This window comes from Chelonoidis abingdonii, chromosome 2 (genome assembly GCF_003597395.2).
Source record: "Chelonoidis abingdonii isolate Lonesome George chromosome 2, CheloAbing_2.0, whole genome shotgun sequence".
NCBI lineage: Eukaryota > Metazoa > Chordata > Testudines > Testudinidae > Chelonoidis > Chelonoidis abingdonii.
Window position 1 is genome coordinate 45,349,478 of NC_133770.1, and position 20,192 is coordinate 45,369,669.

Consider the following 20,192-nt stretch of genomic DNA (forward strand, 5'->3'; position numbering starts at 1 on the left):
TGGACTGTCAGTAGCCCCTCATGTAGTCTCCAAAGTCCTTGCGGTAGTCATTGCCTACCTAAGAAAACAAGGCGGCATCATCTTTCCATACTTAGACAACTGTCTCCTCAAGGCTCCATCCAAGCTGAAGCTCTTTGCACCATACAGATCCTGATGGACTCTTTCATGAATCTAGGCCTCCCCGTGAACTTGGAGAAGTTTACTTTAACTGATACAACACCTGGAGTTCATCGGTGCACAACTAGATGCCGTACAAGCCAGAGCTTTCTTTCTACCTCACAGATTCTCATCTACAGTGGATCTTGTATCCAAGGTATAAGCCTGTCCCCAGATCTCTGCCAGAACTTGTCTCCAGCTACTAGGACACATGGCAGCCACCATGTTTATGGTAAAGCACTCATGGTCACAGATGCAGCGTCTTCAGGCGTGACTCCATACAGGATATGTCCCTCAGTTACAGCCTCCACAAGCTGTTTTCCATTCTGAGGATGGTCAAGGATTCACTACTCTGTTGGACATAGCCCAAGAACATCTGTGTTGGGGTTCCTTTCCTTCAGCTGTCACTGACTATAATTCTAACAGTCAGTGCCTCCTTAATCAGTTGGGGAGCACACCTTCACACTCATAGGGCAGATGGTCTTTAACCGAATCTACCTTACACGTCCACCTCCTAGAGCTGTGGACGGTTTGCAGTACCTGCCGACATTTCCTCCCACTGTTGCACATCACACTATCAGAGCTATGAAGGACAATATCACCTGTATGTTCAACAGGCAAGGTGGAGTGAGGTCCCACTTGTTATGCTCAGAGGCACTGAAATTATGGAGCTGGTGTTTCCAACATGACATCACCATCTCAGCTGCATACCTACCTGGACACCAGAACATCGCTACTGAATCACTGAGCAGGAGATTATCCCATGATCACGAGTGGGAACTGGATATGTGAATCCTTTAGCTTATCTTAAACCATTGGGGATTCCCCAACATAGATCTTTTTGCCACACCACAAAGTGCCTGATGGCCTCAATTCTGCTCGAAAGTGGGACTGGGAGACGGATTTCTGGGAAACGCATTCCTCATCACATGGGATGCACTACTGCTCTGTGCCTTCCCTCCCGTCTCCCTTCTGTGTACTCCACAAGGTTTAGAGAGACTGAGCACATATCCTTATAGCTCCAGCATGGCTATGACAGATCTGGTGTACATACCTCCTTCTTATGCTGGAATGCTGACCAATCTCTCTCCATCCAACTCTGTGACTCCTTTCATAGGAAGGGGTTGCATCCTCCATCCCAATCCACAGATTCTCCACCTCAAAGCCTGGCTCCTCTGTGGTTCCGGGATTTAGAAATAACCTGCTCAGACACTATTAAACAGATACTCTTGAATAGCAGGCACAACACAACTAGACGTGCTTACCTTCACAAATGGACTAGGGTCCAATGCTAGTGCGCCTCTCATCAGGTTGATGCCCACATGGGTGGTGGCTGCCAAATGCACATGAATAGAGCTGGTGGATAATCCTGATCGCTTAAAGTCTCTCATCATTGCCGCTTAGCCTGGTCTATATTTTAGACTTTAAGCAATCAGACTTATCCACCAGCTCTATTGATGTGCATTTGTCAGCCATCACCACTTTTCGCTGCCATCTTCACACACCCACTCACGAAACGTTTCCTGAATGGTTTCCAAAAATCTTTATCCTCACACATGAGAACAGACCCTGGCCTCGTCCTGTGCTCTCTTACTAAACCGCCATTTGAACCAGTGGCACCATGTTCCTAAGTTCACTTATCAATGAAAATGACCTTTCTTGTCACTATCAGCTCTACCTGTTGGGTCAGTGAAATTGGGGTCCTTATGGTATATCCCCCATACGCACTTTTTCATAAAGACAAAGTTATATGGCATCCGCATCCCAAAATTTTGCCTAAGGTTCCATCATCTTTCTGTCTTAATCAACCTACCCATCTTCCTTGCTTCTTCCCGAATCCTCAAAGCAACCAACAGGAGGCAGCACTGCACACCTGAGACTTCAGGCGAGCATTAGTCTTCTGTGTGGACAGAACTAAATCTTTTAGAAAATCATCACGTTTGTTCCTTTCAGCAGCTGAAAGATGCAAAAGTCTCAGCCATCTCTATACAACACCTGTCCAACTGGATCTCACAGTGTATACATCTGTCTTAACTACTACACAATTTGCAACCTCCTACTGCAATGAGAGGACGTTCCACTGCCTCGCTTTCCACCTCCAATGCTTTTCTCAATAATGTCCTCGTTGATGACCTTTGCAAAATGGCCACATGGGCATCACCAGATACTGGTCCATCACTGTGATGGATTCACCCTGCAGTGCCACCTGGAACTGGGGTACTACTGAACCCTCTGACTTACCAGCCTGCAAGCTGCAGACGCGCTCACAGTTCTACACTTCCACCAGCATTCACACAGGCAGGGACACACCCAGCTGCAGTTACATGCAGGCTGACTAGCCACTGCATAAACCAGTGATAGAGAGGCTACACCTAAAATAACCACCAGCATCCCAGCCTAGGACCCCAGAGCTATACCGTCCTGCCCTCATCAAAACGCTGATCAGTATGAATTTATTGTGCAGTTTGCCTCCCCCTCAATATGGAGAGGAAATTCAACAGCCTTTGCCCTTGAGCTAAGATTTCCAAGAACTTAATTCAAATTCACTGCTTTAGATAAAGCAGAAACAAGTTTATTAACTACAAAAGATAGATTTTTAAATGATTATAAGGGATAGCAAACAGATCAAAGCAGATTACCTAGCAAATAAACAAAAACGTGAACTAAGCTTAATATACTAGATTGGATATGAATTAGCAGTTTGTCATCCTGACTGATGATACAGGTAGGCTTGCAGATTCTTAGGGGACAAGCTGCAGGTGCTTTGCAGCTTGAGATCCCCAGGTTTCAATACACAGGCTAGAAATCCCTTTAGCCTCAGTTCAGCACTTCCCCCAGTTCAAGTCTTTGTTCCTTAGGTGTTTCCAGGATTTCTCTTGTATGGGGAGTGAAAAACAATGTCACTCCCTGCCTTATATAGCTTTAGCATAGGGCGGGAACTTTGTTCCAAACTCAGTTCTCAGACCAGCCTGTGGAAAAACACAGGCCCCTAAAATGGAGTCCAGAGTCATGTTGGGTGGTCACATGTCCTTGCAGAGTCATAGCAGCCATTGCTTACAGGCTGGCCGAAACATCCACAGGAAAGCTCACCAGGTAGGGGATAAGCTTCTCTTAAATCCTATTGTTTTCCATAATGGCCCATTATCCTAAATGGGTCCTTCACTACCAGCTATTTAGACTGGAAGCATTTTGCCTAGTGGATGTCACCCAGGTGTGACTACATGTGAAATACAGATACATAGTCAATATTCATTACATTAGATACAAAAATGATGCATGCATACAAATAGGATAATCATATCCAGGAAATCATAACTTTTCCAAAGACTCCTTACATGCCATGTTTTTGTACAAAATTGCATTATAATTATGGCATAATCATATCTTAATAATATCACTGAAGAATATGGGATACAGTGTCACAATCACTACGCCATGTCTCGTGATACCACAGCTGACGCTCTCCTGGGACATACAGTCCCATCATCTGCAGTAAATGCTCCTCCAAAGCCTCAGCCTTCCAATTAGGGGCACCACTTTAGAGTCATCTACAGTGGAGCACCCATAGGGATATCACTCGAAGAAGAGAAGTTTGCTCACCCTGTGCAGTAACTGAGGTTCTTCAAGATATGTTCCCCTATGGGTGCTCCACTACCCATCCTCCTATCTGGTTTGGAGCTGACACATGAGCTCTGTGGCAGAGAAGGAACTAGGGGATGGTCGGACCACACAGTGCTAGATATATGTCCTGCTCGTGGAGCGCGAGTGTGGTCTGACATGCATTGCTGATGAAGATCTCTGATTCCAGGCACAGGGGCCGCTGCCGCACCTACAGTAGAGGACTCATAGGGACACACATCTCAAAGAACCTCAGTTACTGCACAGGGTGAGTAACCGTCTCTTCTTGTGTTTTCCTGCCCTACCTTCTATTTGTATATTGAGTATTCATTACAAGTGATAAATATTTAACTTTTTTATTGCTGTTTTCATGTTTAATTTGGTACTATGGAACTTTTCTTTCATTTCAATTCTTTTTTGTAGAAGTTGAATTGCAAATATTTTATGTCAGTTCCCATCGACTTGCTGTGTAGCTTGATTCTGATTCTTTTGTATACCTTCAGAGACTTTGGCAACTGTTACTTAAGTAATAGAGTTGTAATCAATTTCTGAGGAGGATTTTTTTTTCCCTTCCAGCGTTCGTTCATCAGTCACAGTTTCTTGGTCATTTTATCTAATTTATCTCTTCTGCCGTTTGCTGCTTCCACTTCATGGAACATGGTTTGCTTGTTCAAACAAGCGTTAATAACCCATAAGATGCTCTCATATTGTGTCAGGGACTACTATGCTCCAATTAAGTGTTATGTTCTTGTCAGCTCACTATACTGTTAAAATAAAATAAAAAATAAACAGGAATACTCTGTCCTATGCCAGCAAAATATGAACATATTAATTTGTAACTTTTGTTCTTCTTTGAGTAGTGTCCCTATGAGTGCTCCATTTTAGGTGTTTGCACCCCCTGTACCTTTGATTGGAGATTTCTCATAAGAATATCCATAGAGCCCACACATGCATGTTACTCAATCTCATGCTCTGTGCCATTGTTATATAGCACTGTGCAGGCAAACTGCTTTCAATTCCTTCTCAACCACCTCAGCCTGAGACTGAGCCTTTTCATTGGCTGCATTGAGGTTTACCTCAACTGTGTCCTTGTAAGTCTTTTTTAGTAGTTGGTTTATTATATTTCTTCTTAATAGTAATCAGTAGTTCAGCTGTAGTAGTTCAATTTTTTTTTTTTAAATGTAGGTAGTTTCTCGCTCCTGGGAGTTTTTCTTTACTGGGAGGATATAGTATACCCAGTTCTCCCAGTTACCATTGCTGGAAGGCAATCCTGTGCATCTGTTGTCTCAGGGAATCTTGTATTTCCCAAAAGTGCAATTTCTGTTTGGCATTAAAATCTAGAGCCGAAAAACCAGAGAGATCAAACTTCGACTTCTTATTGCTGCTCTTGGTCTCTGACCCAGGCCAAAGGTCCCCACCCTACTCTCACTACACTGGTCTCCGAGTAAGTTTTCTGCCTCCACTGTCTCTGAGCCACACTCCTCAAGAATATCTAGGAGGAAGACCCAAGATTCCTCCCATAAGACTCCTAAAGACCATCTCCCAAGTTCTCCAGGAAGGGATTCAACCTTGAAGAAGTTGCAGTCTCTGCTGACTCTAGCCACTTTGGCACCCATTGCTCTCTGATCTAGTACCTATGAGGCTGCTGGTTTCTCTGGTACTGAGGGCACTGTTAGACCTAAGGACTGTAAAGTCTTTGATTCTGAGAAGTCATTGGTACCATCAGCAAAACAATCCAGCAAGAAAAGTTCTATCTATTCTCACTTGGTACCAAAGAAGCTCGCTCAAGCTCCACCTGGACTCCCCCCGGAGTGGTTGAGATTCACAGTACTGTCATTTCTCTCAGCCACTATCACTTTGGCACAGGCCATGAACATGGTACCAACAACACTCTCAGTACTTCAGGAGTTTCAATTTCCCCGAGACTTTGCTGTATCTGAGACACGGCAACTACTTTACAATTCAGAATAGCCAACTACTGGGCACTAGTGGTGAAATACAGTCATACAAATTATACCAAGTTGAACCCTTTTATTAAGCACCTACCTGCTGATATTATTGTGGAAGGCCATCTGCTCACAATATATTTGTTGGCCTCCCTCAACACTGCTGATACTGCCACCTGTTCAATCACTACAGAAGTAGTTATGAGACGGGCCTCCTGGCTCCAGCTCTTAGGATATCCAAAGGAGGTCCAAAATATGATTGAAGACCTACCTTTTGATTTTATTTAACTGTTCGCTGACAGCATGAATGAATCTCTGCACCTGTTAAAAGACTCCAGGATACTTTTGTGTTCTCTCAGGATCTATACACCTGCCCAGAAGAGAAAGTTTTAGCAAGTCCCAGATGGCGCAGGGATCCCATCCCGCCCAATTCTTGAGTTTCCAGAGATCATACAAACCTCAACATAAGAGACGGGTTCCAGAGAAGAAAACCACTTGTTTCTCAACCTTTAATCTCGCAGCCTTCCATCTCCAAGCACAAGTTTTGGAAGGTTGGTTGAGATCCTGAGTTACCATTCCCATTCTTACCAGCTGCATCGATTCATCTGCCTTCCTTCCTTCAGTGGCCACCTTTACCACTTCCAGTGGGCATGGACAAGTGAGTTTTGGAGATCATCTCTACAGGGCACTCCATCCACTTTACTTGTCTTCCACCTGTCAACCCCTTCTTCCCCATCCATCTTCAACCACTCCTCTCACAAGAATCTGCTATGACAAGAAATAGATGCTCTTGCCTACTCTTGGGAGCTCTATAAACAGTTCCCATGTGGCACAGAGGGAAGGAGTTTTATTCCAGGTATTTCCTGCTTCAAAAAAAGAAGAGTGGTTGGAGACCCATCCTAGATTTAAGGCTGCTCAACACCTTCTTTGAAGGCACACAAATTAAAAATGGTGACACTTGCAGCAATAATTCTATCACTGGACCTAGGGGATTGGTTCTCAGCCCTTGACCTTCAGGACACACATTTCCGTATAGTGATCCACCCATCTGATAAATGATTCCTATGTTTTACTGTCCATCTGGACCATTTTCAATATTGGGTGCTCCCTTTCAGCCTGTCATCTGCCTTAAGGTCTTTTTGGGTCATGTCAGTAGTAGTGGAATACCTCCACAGAAAACACTACTGGATGTATATCTTTAAAGGTCTCTGTAAAAGACTGTTTGTTTGTGTGAATGAGGAATGTATGCATCAGAAAAAGATAAGGTGTGTGAAGGCCATTGTTATAGCCAGATGGTCAAAGAAGGAGGAGTGAAAAAACTTAACGACACCAGAGAACCATCAACGCGCACCCATAATTAAGGAAGGGCAGTTTGATGACCGGACCTGAGGTGGAGGCTGGCATCCCTAAAGACAAGACAGTTGATTAAATCAAAACCAGGACACATTAAACCTCTCGGAGGTGTTTTGAAATGTTAACATCAAAAGATTACACCAATTAAGAAGTAACCGGTCACAAACTGACACAGCAAAATCCATAGACTTTAACAACAACAAAAGCTATAAGAAAAGGGTGCTAAGCTATGGGACTTAGAGTTCATCTTACCACAACTCCAGGAGCATTGAACCATGACCGACAGAGCCTGACTTCCCTCTGTGACCAATCTAGCTGGGCACTAGATCGATCCAGACTCTGGACTGGTAACTTTAAACAGCAACTGGCAGGACTGTGTAATCCTGCTCCTACACAAGCTTTTACCAAAAATATCTTCCGAGTTCCATATTAACCAACCCATTCATATTCTGGTCCTCCACGCTAAACGTCACCTAAGCAAAGAAGAGGTGCTGTTATATACTTGATGTCAGGGGAGCCCTGGACTTCTATCTTGATAGGACTAAACCTTTCAGAAAGACTGCCAAATTATATGTCTTGATTGCAGACAGATCAAAAGGGTCTCTGGTCTCTAAACAAAGACTTTCCAACTGGCTATCCGACTATATTAGTTTTTGCTACCAGTCTTGTAATATCCAAGCACCCTCAAACAAACACACACTCTCTCATTCCAAGCCTCTACAGCCTTTCACAATAATGTTCCCATCACTGAAATATGTAGAGCCATGACTTAGACCTCTATACATATGTTTGCTGAGTATTATGCAATAACTCATGACCTAAGTTGCCTGTAAGCTGCTTAGCTGCCTATTTAGCACCGTGCAGGCACTCAGGGAACCCACCCAGGACCTGCTGCAAACGGGGAAGGGGTGTCCCTCCTTCCAACCTGCCATGGCCAGGGCACTCCTCCCCCAGCTCCAACTGGACCAAGGCTGCCAGAATGGCCCAGATCCAGCTGCGGCCAGGGCGGCCCTCCCCCGGCCCAGTCCTACTGGTCCAGGGGAGTGGTGTCTATCCTGCATCTCCAGCCCCAGAGCTGCTGGGGCAGGGAGAGGTGCCTCTCCACCCCGCCCCAGCCCCGGTGCTACTGTGGGGAGAGAGAGAGAGAGCTGGGGAGGAAGTCCTCTCTCCCTGTCATAGCCCTGGAGTTTTTCTCCTGCACCCTAAACCCCTCATCCCTGGTCTCCTCCCCTCAGAGCCTGCACCCAATCCTCTGCCCCAGCCCTGAGCCCCTCATCCCTGGCCCCACCCCAGAACCTACACCCCCAGCCGGAGCCCTCACCCCTGTACCCCAACCCTCTGACCCAGCCCTGAGCACCATCCTACACTCCGAACTCCTCAGCCGCACCCCCACCACATGAATTTTGTTATGTGTACCAATATGAAGGTGATGTGTCACACATCACCTCCATATTGGCGCACATAGCAAAATTGATTTCATGTGGGGAGAAAAATTAGAGGGAACGCTGCACATGACTCTGCTTCCAATGCTGTGTTTGGCTCAACTATATTTTCTTCGATATTGGAGTCGATGTTGAAGCCCCCTCCTCCTTAGAGGAAACTGCTAGTTAGTTATCTAGACTTGAGCACCCATAGGGACTCCAACTGAAGAAAAAGAAGTGGTTACTCACTGTGTGTAGTAACTGGTTCTTTGAGATTTGTCCTCCTTTAGATGCCTCATTAACTGTCTTCCTTCCCCTTTGCTTTGGCGTTCTCTGCTGTGGAGCTTTGCAGTACAGAAAGAACTGAGGTTGGTTCACTCGTGCAATGCTATATAACAATGGCAGGGACAACGAAATTTTGTAATACACATGCATGGGCTTAATAGACACTGCTATGCGAAATCTCCGATCAAAGGTGCAGGGGATGCCAGTGCACTTGGAGTGGAGCACCCATAGGGACACACATGTCAAAGATCCACAGTTACTGCATACAGTGAGTAACCATTTCTTATTCTCTAAAGGTTTTTATTTCTCCATTTTCAGGGTTATCTTGAAGAGCTTGTACGCCTTAGAGAAACCCAGCTGGCTGAATCTGTCTCACAAAACAAACTACTGCTACAGAGGATTGAAGATATGGATCTAGCCCATAAAATGGAGAAGGAACAGCTGGAGTACATAATTGTAGAGCTTCAGGACCAGCTGTAAGTTAGACTGTGATGGAGAAACTTTGCTAGAGTAGTAACAACATCTCTCTGGTTTCCTGTATTTTCCTGTATGATTTATATGAATTTCTGGTCCCATGAAAACAAGTAAGACTTAATCTTGAAGAAGTTGAAGTAGTTCTCCTTTTTATAAATGTGGAATTATTTTTCATCAGCTGACAAATTTTATATTCAAAGACAGCTGCCCTGCAATAGTATAGAATTCTAAAATTGTAAGAAATTTTAAAAAGCAACTACTTAAAGACTAAGACAGCTTAGCTGAAAACAGTTGTTCCTATTTCATCATACATTTTTCTAATTAAAATTGCTATACTGCATTTTATCACTATTAGGTTTAAATTCTGTAATGCAAAGCATTTTGTGGGAGGCAAAACATTATTTTGGACGTAGTAAAATTTTCATTTACTGGGGAAAAAGATATTTCTCCTTCACAAATACACCTCCAGAGACTCCTGCTTTACTATTCTATTCTGGTTGTATGGTGCTCTGAAACACTAGAAGCAGTTCTGCTAGAACTGAGGGCTTCATTATTTGACATGCCATGGGCTTCTCACCCATGCTTTTATGTCAGATAAAAGGGCTGGAGCAACATAAAGGGGCTTTAATTTATCTATCTTAAGTATTTATGTGGCCCCCATTACTATAGCATCTGAGAGCCTCACAAATTTTAATGTATTTATCCTCACATCATCCCTGTGAAGTACAGAAGTACTATCATCCCCATTTTAGAGATGTGGAAATGAGACACAAAGAGAACAAATGACTTACTAAGGTCACACGGGAAGTCTGTTGTGGACAAAAACTAAACCTGGGTCTCCAAATCCCAGTCTAGTGCCCTAATCACTGAATCATCCTTCTCTGGGTCTGATAACCTGCCTCCAACGATGGGAGAATTCCCCCAGGGAAAGGAAATAAGGACAACAGCCTCAGGATCTCTTCTGAGACATTTTGTGAGCTCTAACATAGGGGTATGCTGGGATATAGCTGGGTGATGGGCAGGGCAACAGCACATAGCACTGTGGAGATTCTGGGCAGCATCCCCAGCTGAGTCATAAGTTACAGCAGTGTCCACTTTGGCCCCTGGAGTAGCCTAGGATCTGGGAGATTTCAAGGGTGGCTTAAAGGCACCTTAGGCTTCTCCTGGGCTGTGCCTCTTAGAGGTGCAGCCCTGAATCTCACTCTGTATGCATTTTAAAGATGTCTAATTAATAAAAAAATGTTTTTCTTCCACCTTCTATTAGATCATGGAACTGCTGATGTTTGTAACTTGTGCATTCCTGCTGAATTTCACAGAATAGTTTGTATTTCATTTGTGATGATTTCAAGGCTTCTAGAAGTGTTTTTCACCCCCTTCATTTTCTCTGATCAGGAGAAAGTCTGGCTGCAAGCTCTGTGAGAACTGCCTGTACTAAAATTCTGTTACTGGCCCACAGTTTAGCAGTTGTAGCTAATAACTGGTCTTTAATATCCTAGAGCAAAACTTTCAAAAGTGGCTAGTGATTTGTGAGGGTGCCAACTTTGGTCTAGTTTGATATTTGAAGGTACTAAACATCTGTCATTCCCATGGATTTCCACTGGAGTTATGGGTGCTCAGTATAAAGGGAAGATGTGTGACTAAATTCGGCACTGTTTTGAAAAACTCAGCCTTCATTTTTTTTTCTCTTGGAGTGTTAGCTAGCTTAGATGCTGGAGTACGATTATGTGGTGCTTTTTAAGACAAAAAAAAAATCCCCCCTTATATGGCCATTTGCAATGCCATCGTTGGGGCTGTGGGCTAAGTCTCCTTTCATAAATGTAAGGCAGCTACTTAGAGATCCATGTACAATTTTACACAAATTAATGTTGTGACTGCAGCAAATCTATCAGATTTACTCTCCCAAAAATGAGTTTGCAAATTCAGTTACTTACTCAACCCAGAGAGTTAGAGGAAGGGCAGAGAAAATGACTTGGAGGAGGAACCTGAGGGTGAAAACTAGCAGCAACTGGCATTCTCTAAACATAATTCCTCCATATTTGCCCACCCTTGATCTTTGCTTCATACTTAAACAGAAACTGAGTTGGTAGGGAACCTAAACGGCCTTGTTACTTCTGATTGCCTGCATTAAAGCATTAATTTGGTCAGTTGCTATTAACATTATGAAATGGTTGAACCTGTGTTTATAGAACTCCAAGTACAGACAGGTATCTTAGTTTTATGTCCTTCCTCATCTCCCCCCAGCCTCACTATTAGCATATTAAAGTAGTGAAATGTGTGCTGCAGTTTCTTGTACTAACAGCCGTAAATAAGCTTGGGATGCTAATACTTCCCTAATTCATATAGGTGTTGAGGCAGAACACATTAATGTTTATAAAGCACCTTCAGATCACTGATTTAAGGCCCTTTGCTATATTAACAGAAAGTGCTACTATATTATAAAAACAGTCTGTTTTCTTTTTAATGAAACTGTTCTGCTCTGCTAATGTTTTTGCTGAAGTAGTGAATTTCACTGGTTTAACTTACTACCATTTTATTACAGCTGAAAATAAGGCTAAATACAGTTTAGGTTGCTGTTGATCTTCATCGTTTAGACAGTTATGTGCTCCAGTTTGAAACATTTGGCTTTCCATTTCCTTACCTTTTAAAAATATTCTTGAATAAAGGCATTTTTGTAAGTGTGTGATAAATCTGAAATTTGTACATGGAGGATACAAAAGGATCAGCTGTAAAAGATAAAGATGTAGTGCTATGAGAGGTGAAGGCTGTATATTTTAAGAACAGTGCACTCCACAGTGGACTTACGAAGGGCCTCTTCTTGAGTCAACTTAATATGCCAGCTACTGTTTGTTATGTATTCTGTTCCTCTTTCCAGATAGCAACTGCTATATTTTTTCTGGGTGTGACATTCCCCAGGGTGCAACCTGAACTGTTGTGTCTCTTAGCTCTCCAGCCCGGATGCCTTTTACTCTCCTTTGCTAGTGAACAGCATATAAAGTCACTCCCAGATGAATACATGAATGCTATGCCCAGCCAGCCATGAAGAGATACAGGGTGACACCTGCATATCCCTCAGTCCCAACCTTACCCCTTTCACCCACCGCCACCCTCCCCGAAATGTGTGTCTTGTACTGTTCAGTAACCCACTGGATGGTACAAGCTCATAATTAGTCCATCATTCCAACAAAGGGTAATGAGTATGCACCAGCCCTATTGACCTGAGTAGAAATTTCCCAAACACATCAATCAAACACACTTTTTAGATAAAACAGCAGAACAAGTTTATTAAAAAGAGAGAGAGTTTCAGTGATTATAAGTGATTAAGGCATATTAGTCAGGATTGGTTACAAAAGAAGTAAGTTAAAAATGCAGGCTAATCTCTAAATTTTACCAAACTAAGTGATCTTGAAAACAACAACAAATTTTTTTTTTTTTTTTACTCAAAAGCTTACAGCAGTCTGTACTAGTGGGAAAGCCTTCCAGCTAAGACCCCTTTCCCTAATTCCAAAAGCTTCCTTTTTTCTTTCAAGTGTTGTAGCTGCCGTGAGCAGAGCTGGGGAAAAGAGGTAATTTGTGGGTTGTGAGTTCTCCATTCCTATAGTCTTTCCCCTACTTTGAGGGTTACCCCCAGCTGGGATGTAGACAAAACAGTCCCCTGTGTGACCAGTGGTGCCTGGGGCAGCCCTCACTGGAAATGTCAAGGTCAGGGCAGGCTGCAAAAGGGAGAGCAGATACTGCCAAGACTGGAGGGTAACACTGAAGTTAAACTCTCCAACCAGTCACCAGCTGTGCTTCTGATCTCCCACACTGGTTATCAAGAAGCAAAAGAAGAAATCACACAGCTCCCTTTATTGCATTCCAGTCCTCTGGCTCCTAATCAGCACCTAGGTTCAGTACAGTGAGAAGTTATTTAAACAACTCTGCTCACATATACAAAATGTTCTTCTGACCCCCAAAGGGTTAGCCACGTTACCAGGTCAGTATAGGTTTGGATCTTACTCAAAATACCACACTGCCAGCCAGTCATTTAGTGCCTAAAACTAAAGGTTTATTATAAGGAAAAATGAAAGAACAAGAAGAGAGATGTTAAACAGTAAAACAGTCAAAGACTTAAAACGTACAAAGACTTAAAAGTCCATCAGGTTCCTGGTAGTATTGGTGAGTTTGCTGGCTTGAAAGTCCCTCTGGAATAAATCCACAGCTTGGATGGGTCATTCAGTCCTATTTTCAGAGCTTCAGTTTGTAGCAAAGTTCTTCCAGAGGTAAGAAGCAGGATTGAAGACAAGATGGGGAAGATGCAGTTGTCTTTTATAGTCTTTTTGCCATGCAGTTTGTGCTTCCTTTGTTTCAAACACAAGCTGCCCAGCACATGGCTTGGAAGATTTTTCTGTTAGTAGGCATGCCCCTGTATGCCTTGCCGAGTCATAAGGTGTATGGCTTGCCTTCTCTCAATGGGTCAGTTGTGTAGCTGATGGCCCATAATGGGTCATCAAGAAGGCAGTGCTCATGTCAAACTGTCTGGGAGTGTCACCTGGAAGCATAGCACAAGTTTTGTAATACAGGTATACATATTAATACAAAGGTGATACAAACACAGAAATGCAATTATCATATTTAGCAAATTATAACATTTTTGCAGATATCTTACATGGCATATCTGGCATAACTCATTGCAGTTTAAAAATATTAATGTTCATAATATCCTCAAGTGTCTTACTGTCTCCCCTGCTGGTGAATGGTTGTTTTATCAGTTAATAGTTTTATAACACCTGTGGTCAGTTCTTTGTCTATGAAGAGCTAGTCTGTGGGTGTTCCCCACAATTACAACATATTTCAGTAACAATCATATAGTAAAATCTCATAGCTTTTACATGCAATGTTGTTACACACATTTTAACAAGACAATAACGTTCAGCAGCTTGTGAGTTTTCAAATAATATCTCACAAATCATACTTTGTACAAAATATCAAAATAACACCCTTTTTAAAGGAAAAAAGTATCATTTGGATATTTTTGTTGTATTTTGCTTCTCTCAGTGAATGGTTGGTTTAAAATATTTAGTTGGGAACCTCCATCTTTCATTATTAAATAGATGTAAAATCTCAATACCATGCACAGAATTACCATGCAGAAATGATCAGTGAACTGTTAATTTAATCTAATGAATATCCTATGTCAGGGTTTCTTCAATTGTTCCCTAAATCCTTGCAGATTTTTTTGGTATCTAATATGTATAAAATGTGACTGTCCTAAGCTGTAAGCATATATACAAAAAACTTTACTACATTAAGAATATTGTAAACTAGATAAGTAGAACATCCACCTCTCCACAAAACAATTGATCAAAAACACAGTAGGAAAAACTAAGCATGACAGCATGCCCCAAAGGTTAGCAAACTTGGTGTTTTTTATGTTAAAAGGCAGCATATCCCAAAGTTAAGGGCCCTGCCTTGAATACCACCACAGTTGATTTCTATTAAAATCATCCTGTCCTCAGCTCTTCTTTAACCAGGAGGCTAGTAAGCTTGAACAGCTCAGTTGGTCTGAACTGCCATAGTATCACACATGGAGATGAGTAGTCTAAGGCAGCTGGGACCCAAACCATGTAGAAATATTATACATCAAAATAAGTGGCATCAACTATTTCCAGAAACAAATGCAAGCCTGTGTAGATCACAAAGAACAGACTTAATATTATTCCCTGTGAGAAGCACAGCTAATGAAAGCTCACAGATATATTTTATATTAGCTGGCATTTCCAAGTGGTCTTCACTTGTTGATCAATGTAAATTGCAGTAATCCACTACAGAGGTGGGAGAAGCATGGATCTATGGGTAGGTTTGCATCTGAAAGAAAAGATTACAGCTTTCTCAACAGCACTGCTGACTGCTGCTGACTGGATATCTGGTAACAGCTATGCATCCAGCAAGAGACAAGATCTAATGTAGGCTATGGCTAATGTATGGCAGCGCTTTGAAGTGCAAGTGTGGTCGCAGCGCCAGCGCTGGGAGAGAGCTCTCCCAGCGCTACGCGTACTCCACATCCTCTACGGGTGTAGCTTGCAGCGCTGGGAGCCGTGCTCCCAGCGCTGCGGCACTGTTTACACTGAGGCTTTACAGCGCTGTATCTTGCAGCGCTCAGGGAGGTGGTTTTTTTCACACCCTTGAACGCGAAAGTTGCAGCGCTGTAAAGCGCCAGTGTAGCCATGGCCTTAGATTACCAAAAAATAAGAGGGCTTATTTTGTTGAAGGAATGTATATAATTTTTATTTCCTACAGTTGCTTTCTCCATGCATCATCATCAAACTCCCATTTTATCCTGATTGTGCTTCAGCAGGCTAGGTCTTATCCCAGCAACAATTTGTTAGACACTGGGAAAGCCAAGCAGTTATTGAGATCCTGTGAAACGGAGATAAGAAATTCATCTACATATGCACATCTACATGCTTCAGTCTATAATGCCTGCCTGTCTCCTCAGGAAGCTTATGTGCGCATTGGATAGAAGGGATGATGAATTGGAATCCGTTAAATGTCTGCATGAGCACTCTCACCATTTACCCAGTGTTTGTTCTCTTGTTTCTCTTCAAAAGAAAATACAAAGCATCTGAGGTGCTCCATATATCCCAGCTATAGTCTGCAGAAGCACTGGCAATACCTTGTGGTCAAATGTTCCAAAAGATGCTGATGGATCTAATAAATGTGCACGAATGCTTAAGCTTTGTCATTCTCTTGCAATACACTGTCTTGCTTTTTCAGCAGTCTTACCAAAAAGGAGGGTTAGAGACCAGTTGATAAAGGTGATATTTGCAGAGTCAAGTATGTCTTGAAGAAAGATAAATAATGCCTTTTGAAAGGAAGCTGAAACCTTATCTTCCTAGAAGGAGGAACTAAAAATCTCCTCCAATGACTGACTCTCCACCTCCCCATTTGATTTTACCACCTATCAAGAACATCTGAAGGATCCAGGCCTGAAAGAATGGCACATGTTTTAAAGTGTTAATTACTGTTTGTAGAAGAATATGTGAACAGTGAGTAGCTGGAAATACAGATTCCTAGCACTATAATTATTAAAATAACATTTGTAATAATCCCATTCCTCACTTTCCTCTGTGTGCATGATTCATAATTATCTGTCTGCAGTATACAGATTTTTGTTTTACTTCCTTTTTTATGGATGGTTCCTGATCGTCTGCTGTGGTTTTTCATGAGATTGAAGGTAATGATGCGGCACGGATGGCATTCCTAATTGTGTCCACCAGGTCCACTGCTCTTTATATACAAGTGAAGGGTATAAATTTGACCCTTTTTTTTTTTTTTTGATACAACACATTTTAATCAAAATAGGAAAAGCATAAAAATACAAGAAGTCCTAGATGAAAAATAACTGAATCCAGCTGCACTGTAACCTAGGAGTTGCTAACGGCTCAATTATTAATAAAGAGGGCAGGATTCCATTAAGGACACTAAAAGTTCATCCTCTCCTTCCCTAAAACGTGTTTCATTCTGTTGAAGGAAAAGGCAGTAAAACCATCATACCTCTGTTCAGTGTGTGGGAATGAGCAGGGCATTAGAAAAGGAACCATAAACACTACTCTATATTACGAACATCTCTCTATGAGGACAACAAAACCAAAATATTATAACCCTAAGAGTATTATTCTTGATCGTGCAGCAAAATACAAAGGATTCTGAATGTCCTTTATCAAGAGCTTTTTATTTTGCAACTTATTCTAGCAATAACTTGTTTTGGGTCAGTTTTTTCTTTGTTTTTTCTGTACCTTTGGGGAGACATCTGTCTTAATCTTGTCTAAAAGATTGGTAACTCAGCCATTGTCAAAAAATATATATGGTTATTCTGGTACTGATTCAAGGCCCTGTTTAATTCTTGTACCATGTTCTTTCAGCCCCACATCACTGTTAACTCTGGATTGCCATGGCCTTTGTAATCTTATCTTTCTAGGAATGCTAAATTCTCTGGAGCACTAGGTAAAGTATCTTTTTTTTTTTTAGATATAGATATAGCACTTATTACTATCTATTTTGGGGGGATTCTTCTTGCAAGATTCTCAAAGGGAATTCAGTCCTCAAACAGTTTCAGTATAATAAACTCAGTTTGCCTAGCTAACTATTTAATTACTTTATTTCCTCACTCCATAGAAATTGGGAGATACAGACCAGTATTTGATCTTGCTGCTAAATTCATTTCCTGTTAAGGCAAAATTCAGAATACTAATCCTCTTTTCTCTAAATGCCTTTAGAGAGACAGGTTGTGTAAACTCAATTTACATTAGGAACATTTTCCATTTTTTCAGACGCATTCTTTTCAGGTTGGCAATTGTGACGTTATTGACATGAACTGTGACCATATCGATCACAGTTGCAACCAGGGTCCTATGGTTGCACCAGGTCTTGTACAGCAGAGGTCAAGTGGGGTGTCTATGGAAAGGTTGTAGTTTGCTGGTTATGACTGTACTGTCTGTATGTGTATATCATTTTTGTATTTGAAGTTATGAATATTGGCTATGTCTTGTATCTCAATGTGTTTGACTCTAAGTAGCTTCAGTGAAGCATTTGGTCCGCTTCTTGAGAAAATGAGAATAATCCTAAGTGCCCAATCCAGAAACACTTAACTGACAATGGACTTTGGGAAACGCCAATCCACATCTGAGCTTTCCTGGGAATGTTCAAACTAACATGTAAACAATGGCGTCGGCCTGCAAAAAGCTGAATCATTCATGGACATGTGACTTGCCCAGATGGCTACAAACTCCATCTTGTTGCTATGATTTTTGCACAGGAGAACAGAGGTTTCCGCTCACAAGAGAGAGAATGTAAAAGGCCTTGGAAACCCCTCCATTTTGTCTTCATCTGGCTTAAGAAATGGCCTCTCCACCCCCAAGAGATACCTGAAAGAAACTGGAACAAAGGACAGTAACTACAGGGGTGTGAGTGATTGCTGGAACCAGACTAGGAAGGAGTCCAGTCTGTGAAAGAAACTTATTGGAACATCTCTAAGGGTGAGATTTACCTGTATGCAGTTTCTTAATGTATTAGGCTTAGACTTGCACATTTTGCTTTATTTTGCTTGGTAACTTACTTTGTTCTGTCTGTTATTACTTGGAATGACTTAAATCCTACTTTTTATACTTAATAAAATCACTTTTTTTTGCTTATTAATTGACCCAGAGCAAGTAAGTAATGCCTGGGGGAGCAAACAGCTATGCATATCTCTCTATCAGTGTTATAGAGGGTGAATAATTTGAGTTTACCCTGTATAAGCTTTATACAGAGTAAAATGGATTTATTTGGAATTTAGGCTCCCAGAAAGACTGAATACTGGGTGCTGGGAATATCTCTGTTAACTTAGAAGCTCCTGAGTTGAGTGGATCTCAGTTTGTGAACTGCAGGGGGGACCTGGTCCAACCTCCTGGGTCTGTGCTGAAGTTGACTGTAGTGTCTAACTCAGCAAGACAGGAGTGGAAGGAAGCCTCTTCTGGCAGGGGGTTTGTTCTCAGCGGTATCCCAGCACATCTAGTGACAGTCTTAAGGGGGTTTCTGTGACCCAACCCATCACAGCAATGTCCGTTTTAAATCCCTTGTATTGACTTCTGGTCTTTCCTCAGTTTCTTATATTTTTATTTAGTATGGTGAGTACTTGCCTTGATTTTTCTTAATGTGGCTTTCTCAATGTGTAAATGTAGATTCAATTGCTATTTTAAGGTGGTTTTTCTTTATTGTGTTGGCTGCCTCATGAATGAGAAAATTTGTAAGTGCTTCCTATAGACCAGTTTATATATAGATTGCCATAACAAGGTGACGATATATACAGATTCCCTCTTCCTTCACAAGTTGTCTTTCAGCTTCCATTTCAAACAGCCATTTTCATGGTGGTATTTTTTATTTTTCTTCCAGAAGTGAGGATATTGTACATAAACAGAATAGCAAGAAGGCTATTATATCTCACTTAGAAGTTAATATTTTGATAAACTGTCCTAGTTATACAACATGTATCCTGCTTATAGAATTTTTAGATTATAGTTAAGTCTAGTACATTTTACAGTCGATAAGCAAGGCCTTTCAAAATGGATAATCAAAAACATCTGCCTTTTGAATGTCTCAGAGCACGTTTGGCTGGGGTTAAAAAAGTCACCACCTCAACCAAGCTTTACAATCATCATAGCTGTGAACAGTATTAAATTTTGTTTAAAACGTATACTCTGTGTGTGTATGTATGTATGTATGTATGTGTATATACATATATATATAAAAAAAAAAAATCTGGTGAAAAAAATTTCGGTGGAATCTAACCCCCCCATTTACATTAATTCTTATGGGGAAATTGTATTAGCTTAACATCATTTTGCTTTAAGTCACATTTTTCAGGAACATAACTACAACATTAAGTGAGGAGTTACTGTACACTATTTACACTGTATATGCTACTTATGTTTAACTTGATGGGGGAAAAAATCATGGGAGTATTGTATTTGAGAAATAGTGATACAATATAGTTTATTAAATAAGCCCAAGCCAGATGCCATAATTAGAATCAAACTTTAAGGTCAAAAGGGACCATTGTGATCCTCTAGTCTGACCTCTTGCACATTTCAGGCCACAGGACCTCACCCACCCACTTCTGAAATAGACCCCTAACTTCTGGCTGAGTTACTGAAGTCCTCAAATCATGATTTAAAGACTTCAAGTTACAGAGAATTCATCATTTACACTAGTTTAAACCTGCAAGTGACCCGTGCCCCATGCTGCAGAGGAAGGCAAAAACAACCCAGGGTCTCTGCCAATCTAACCCAGAGAAAAATTGCTTCCCAACCTCAAATATGACAGTCAGTTAGATCCTGAGCATGTGAGCAAGACCTACCAGGCAGCTACCTCTGAAAGAATTCTCTGTAGTAACTCAGAACCCTTCCCATATAGTGTCCCATCT

At 41.7% G+C, this 20,192-nt stretch overlaps 1 protein-coding gene across 4 annotated transcripts in view; it reads left to right on the forward strand.

Annotated features, from left to right (window-relative positions):
• The window catches only part of RUNDC3B (RUN domain containing 3B), a 178,216-nt gene that overhangs the window by 100,228 nt on the left and 57,796 nt on the right, over positions 1 to 20,192 (forward strand). For 3 of the 4 annotated variants that reach the window (XM_032806254.2, XM_032806259.2, XM_032806268.2), the window contains exon 8: positions 9,098 to 9,255. In XM_032806254.2, coding sequence (XP_032662145.1) covers positions 9,098 to 9,255 — 158 coding nt within the window. Of the gene's footprint in view, positions 1 to 9,097; positions 9,256 to 18,047; positions 19,433 to 20,192 lie in introns of those variants that run through there. The other variant, XM_075062321.1, reaches the window with a different exon arrangement.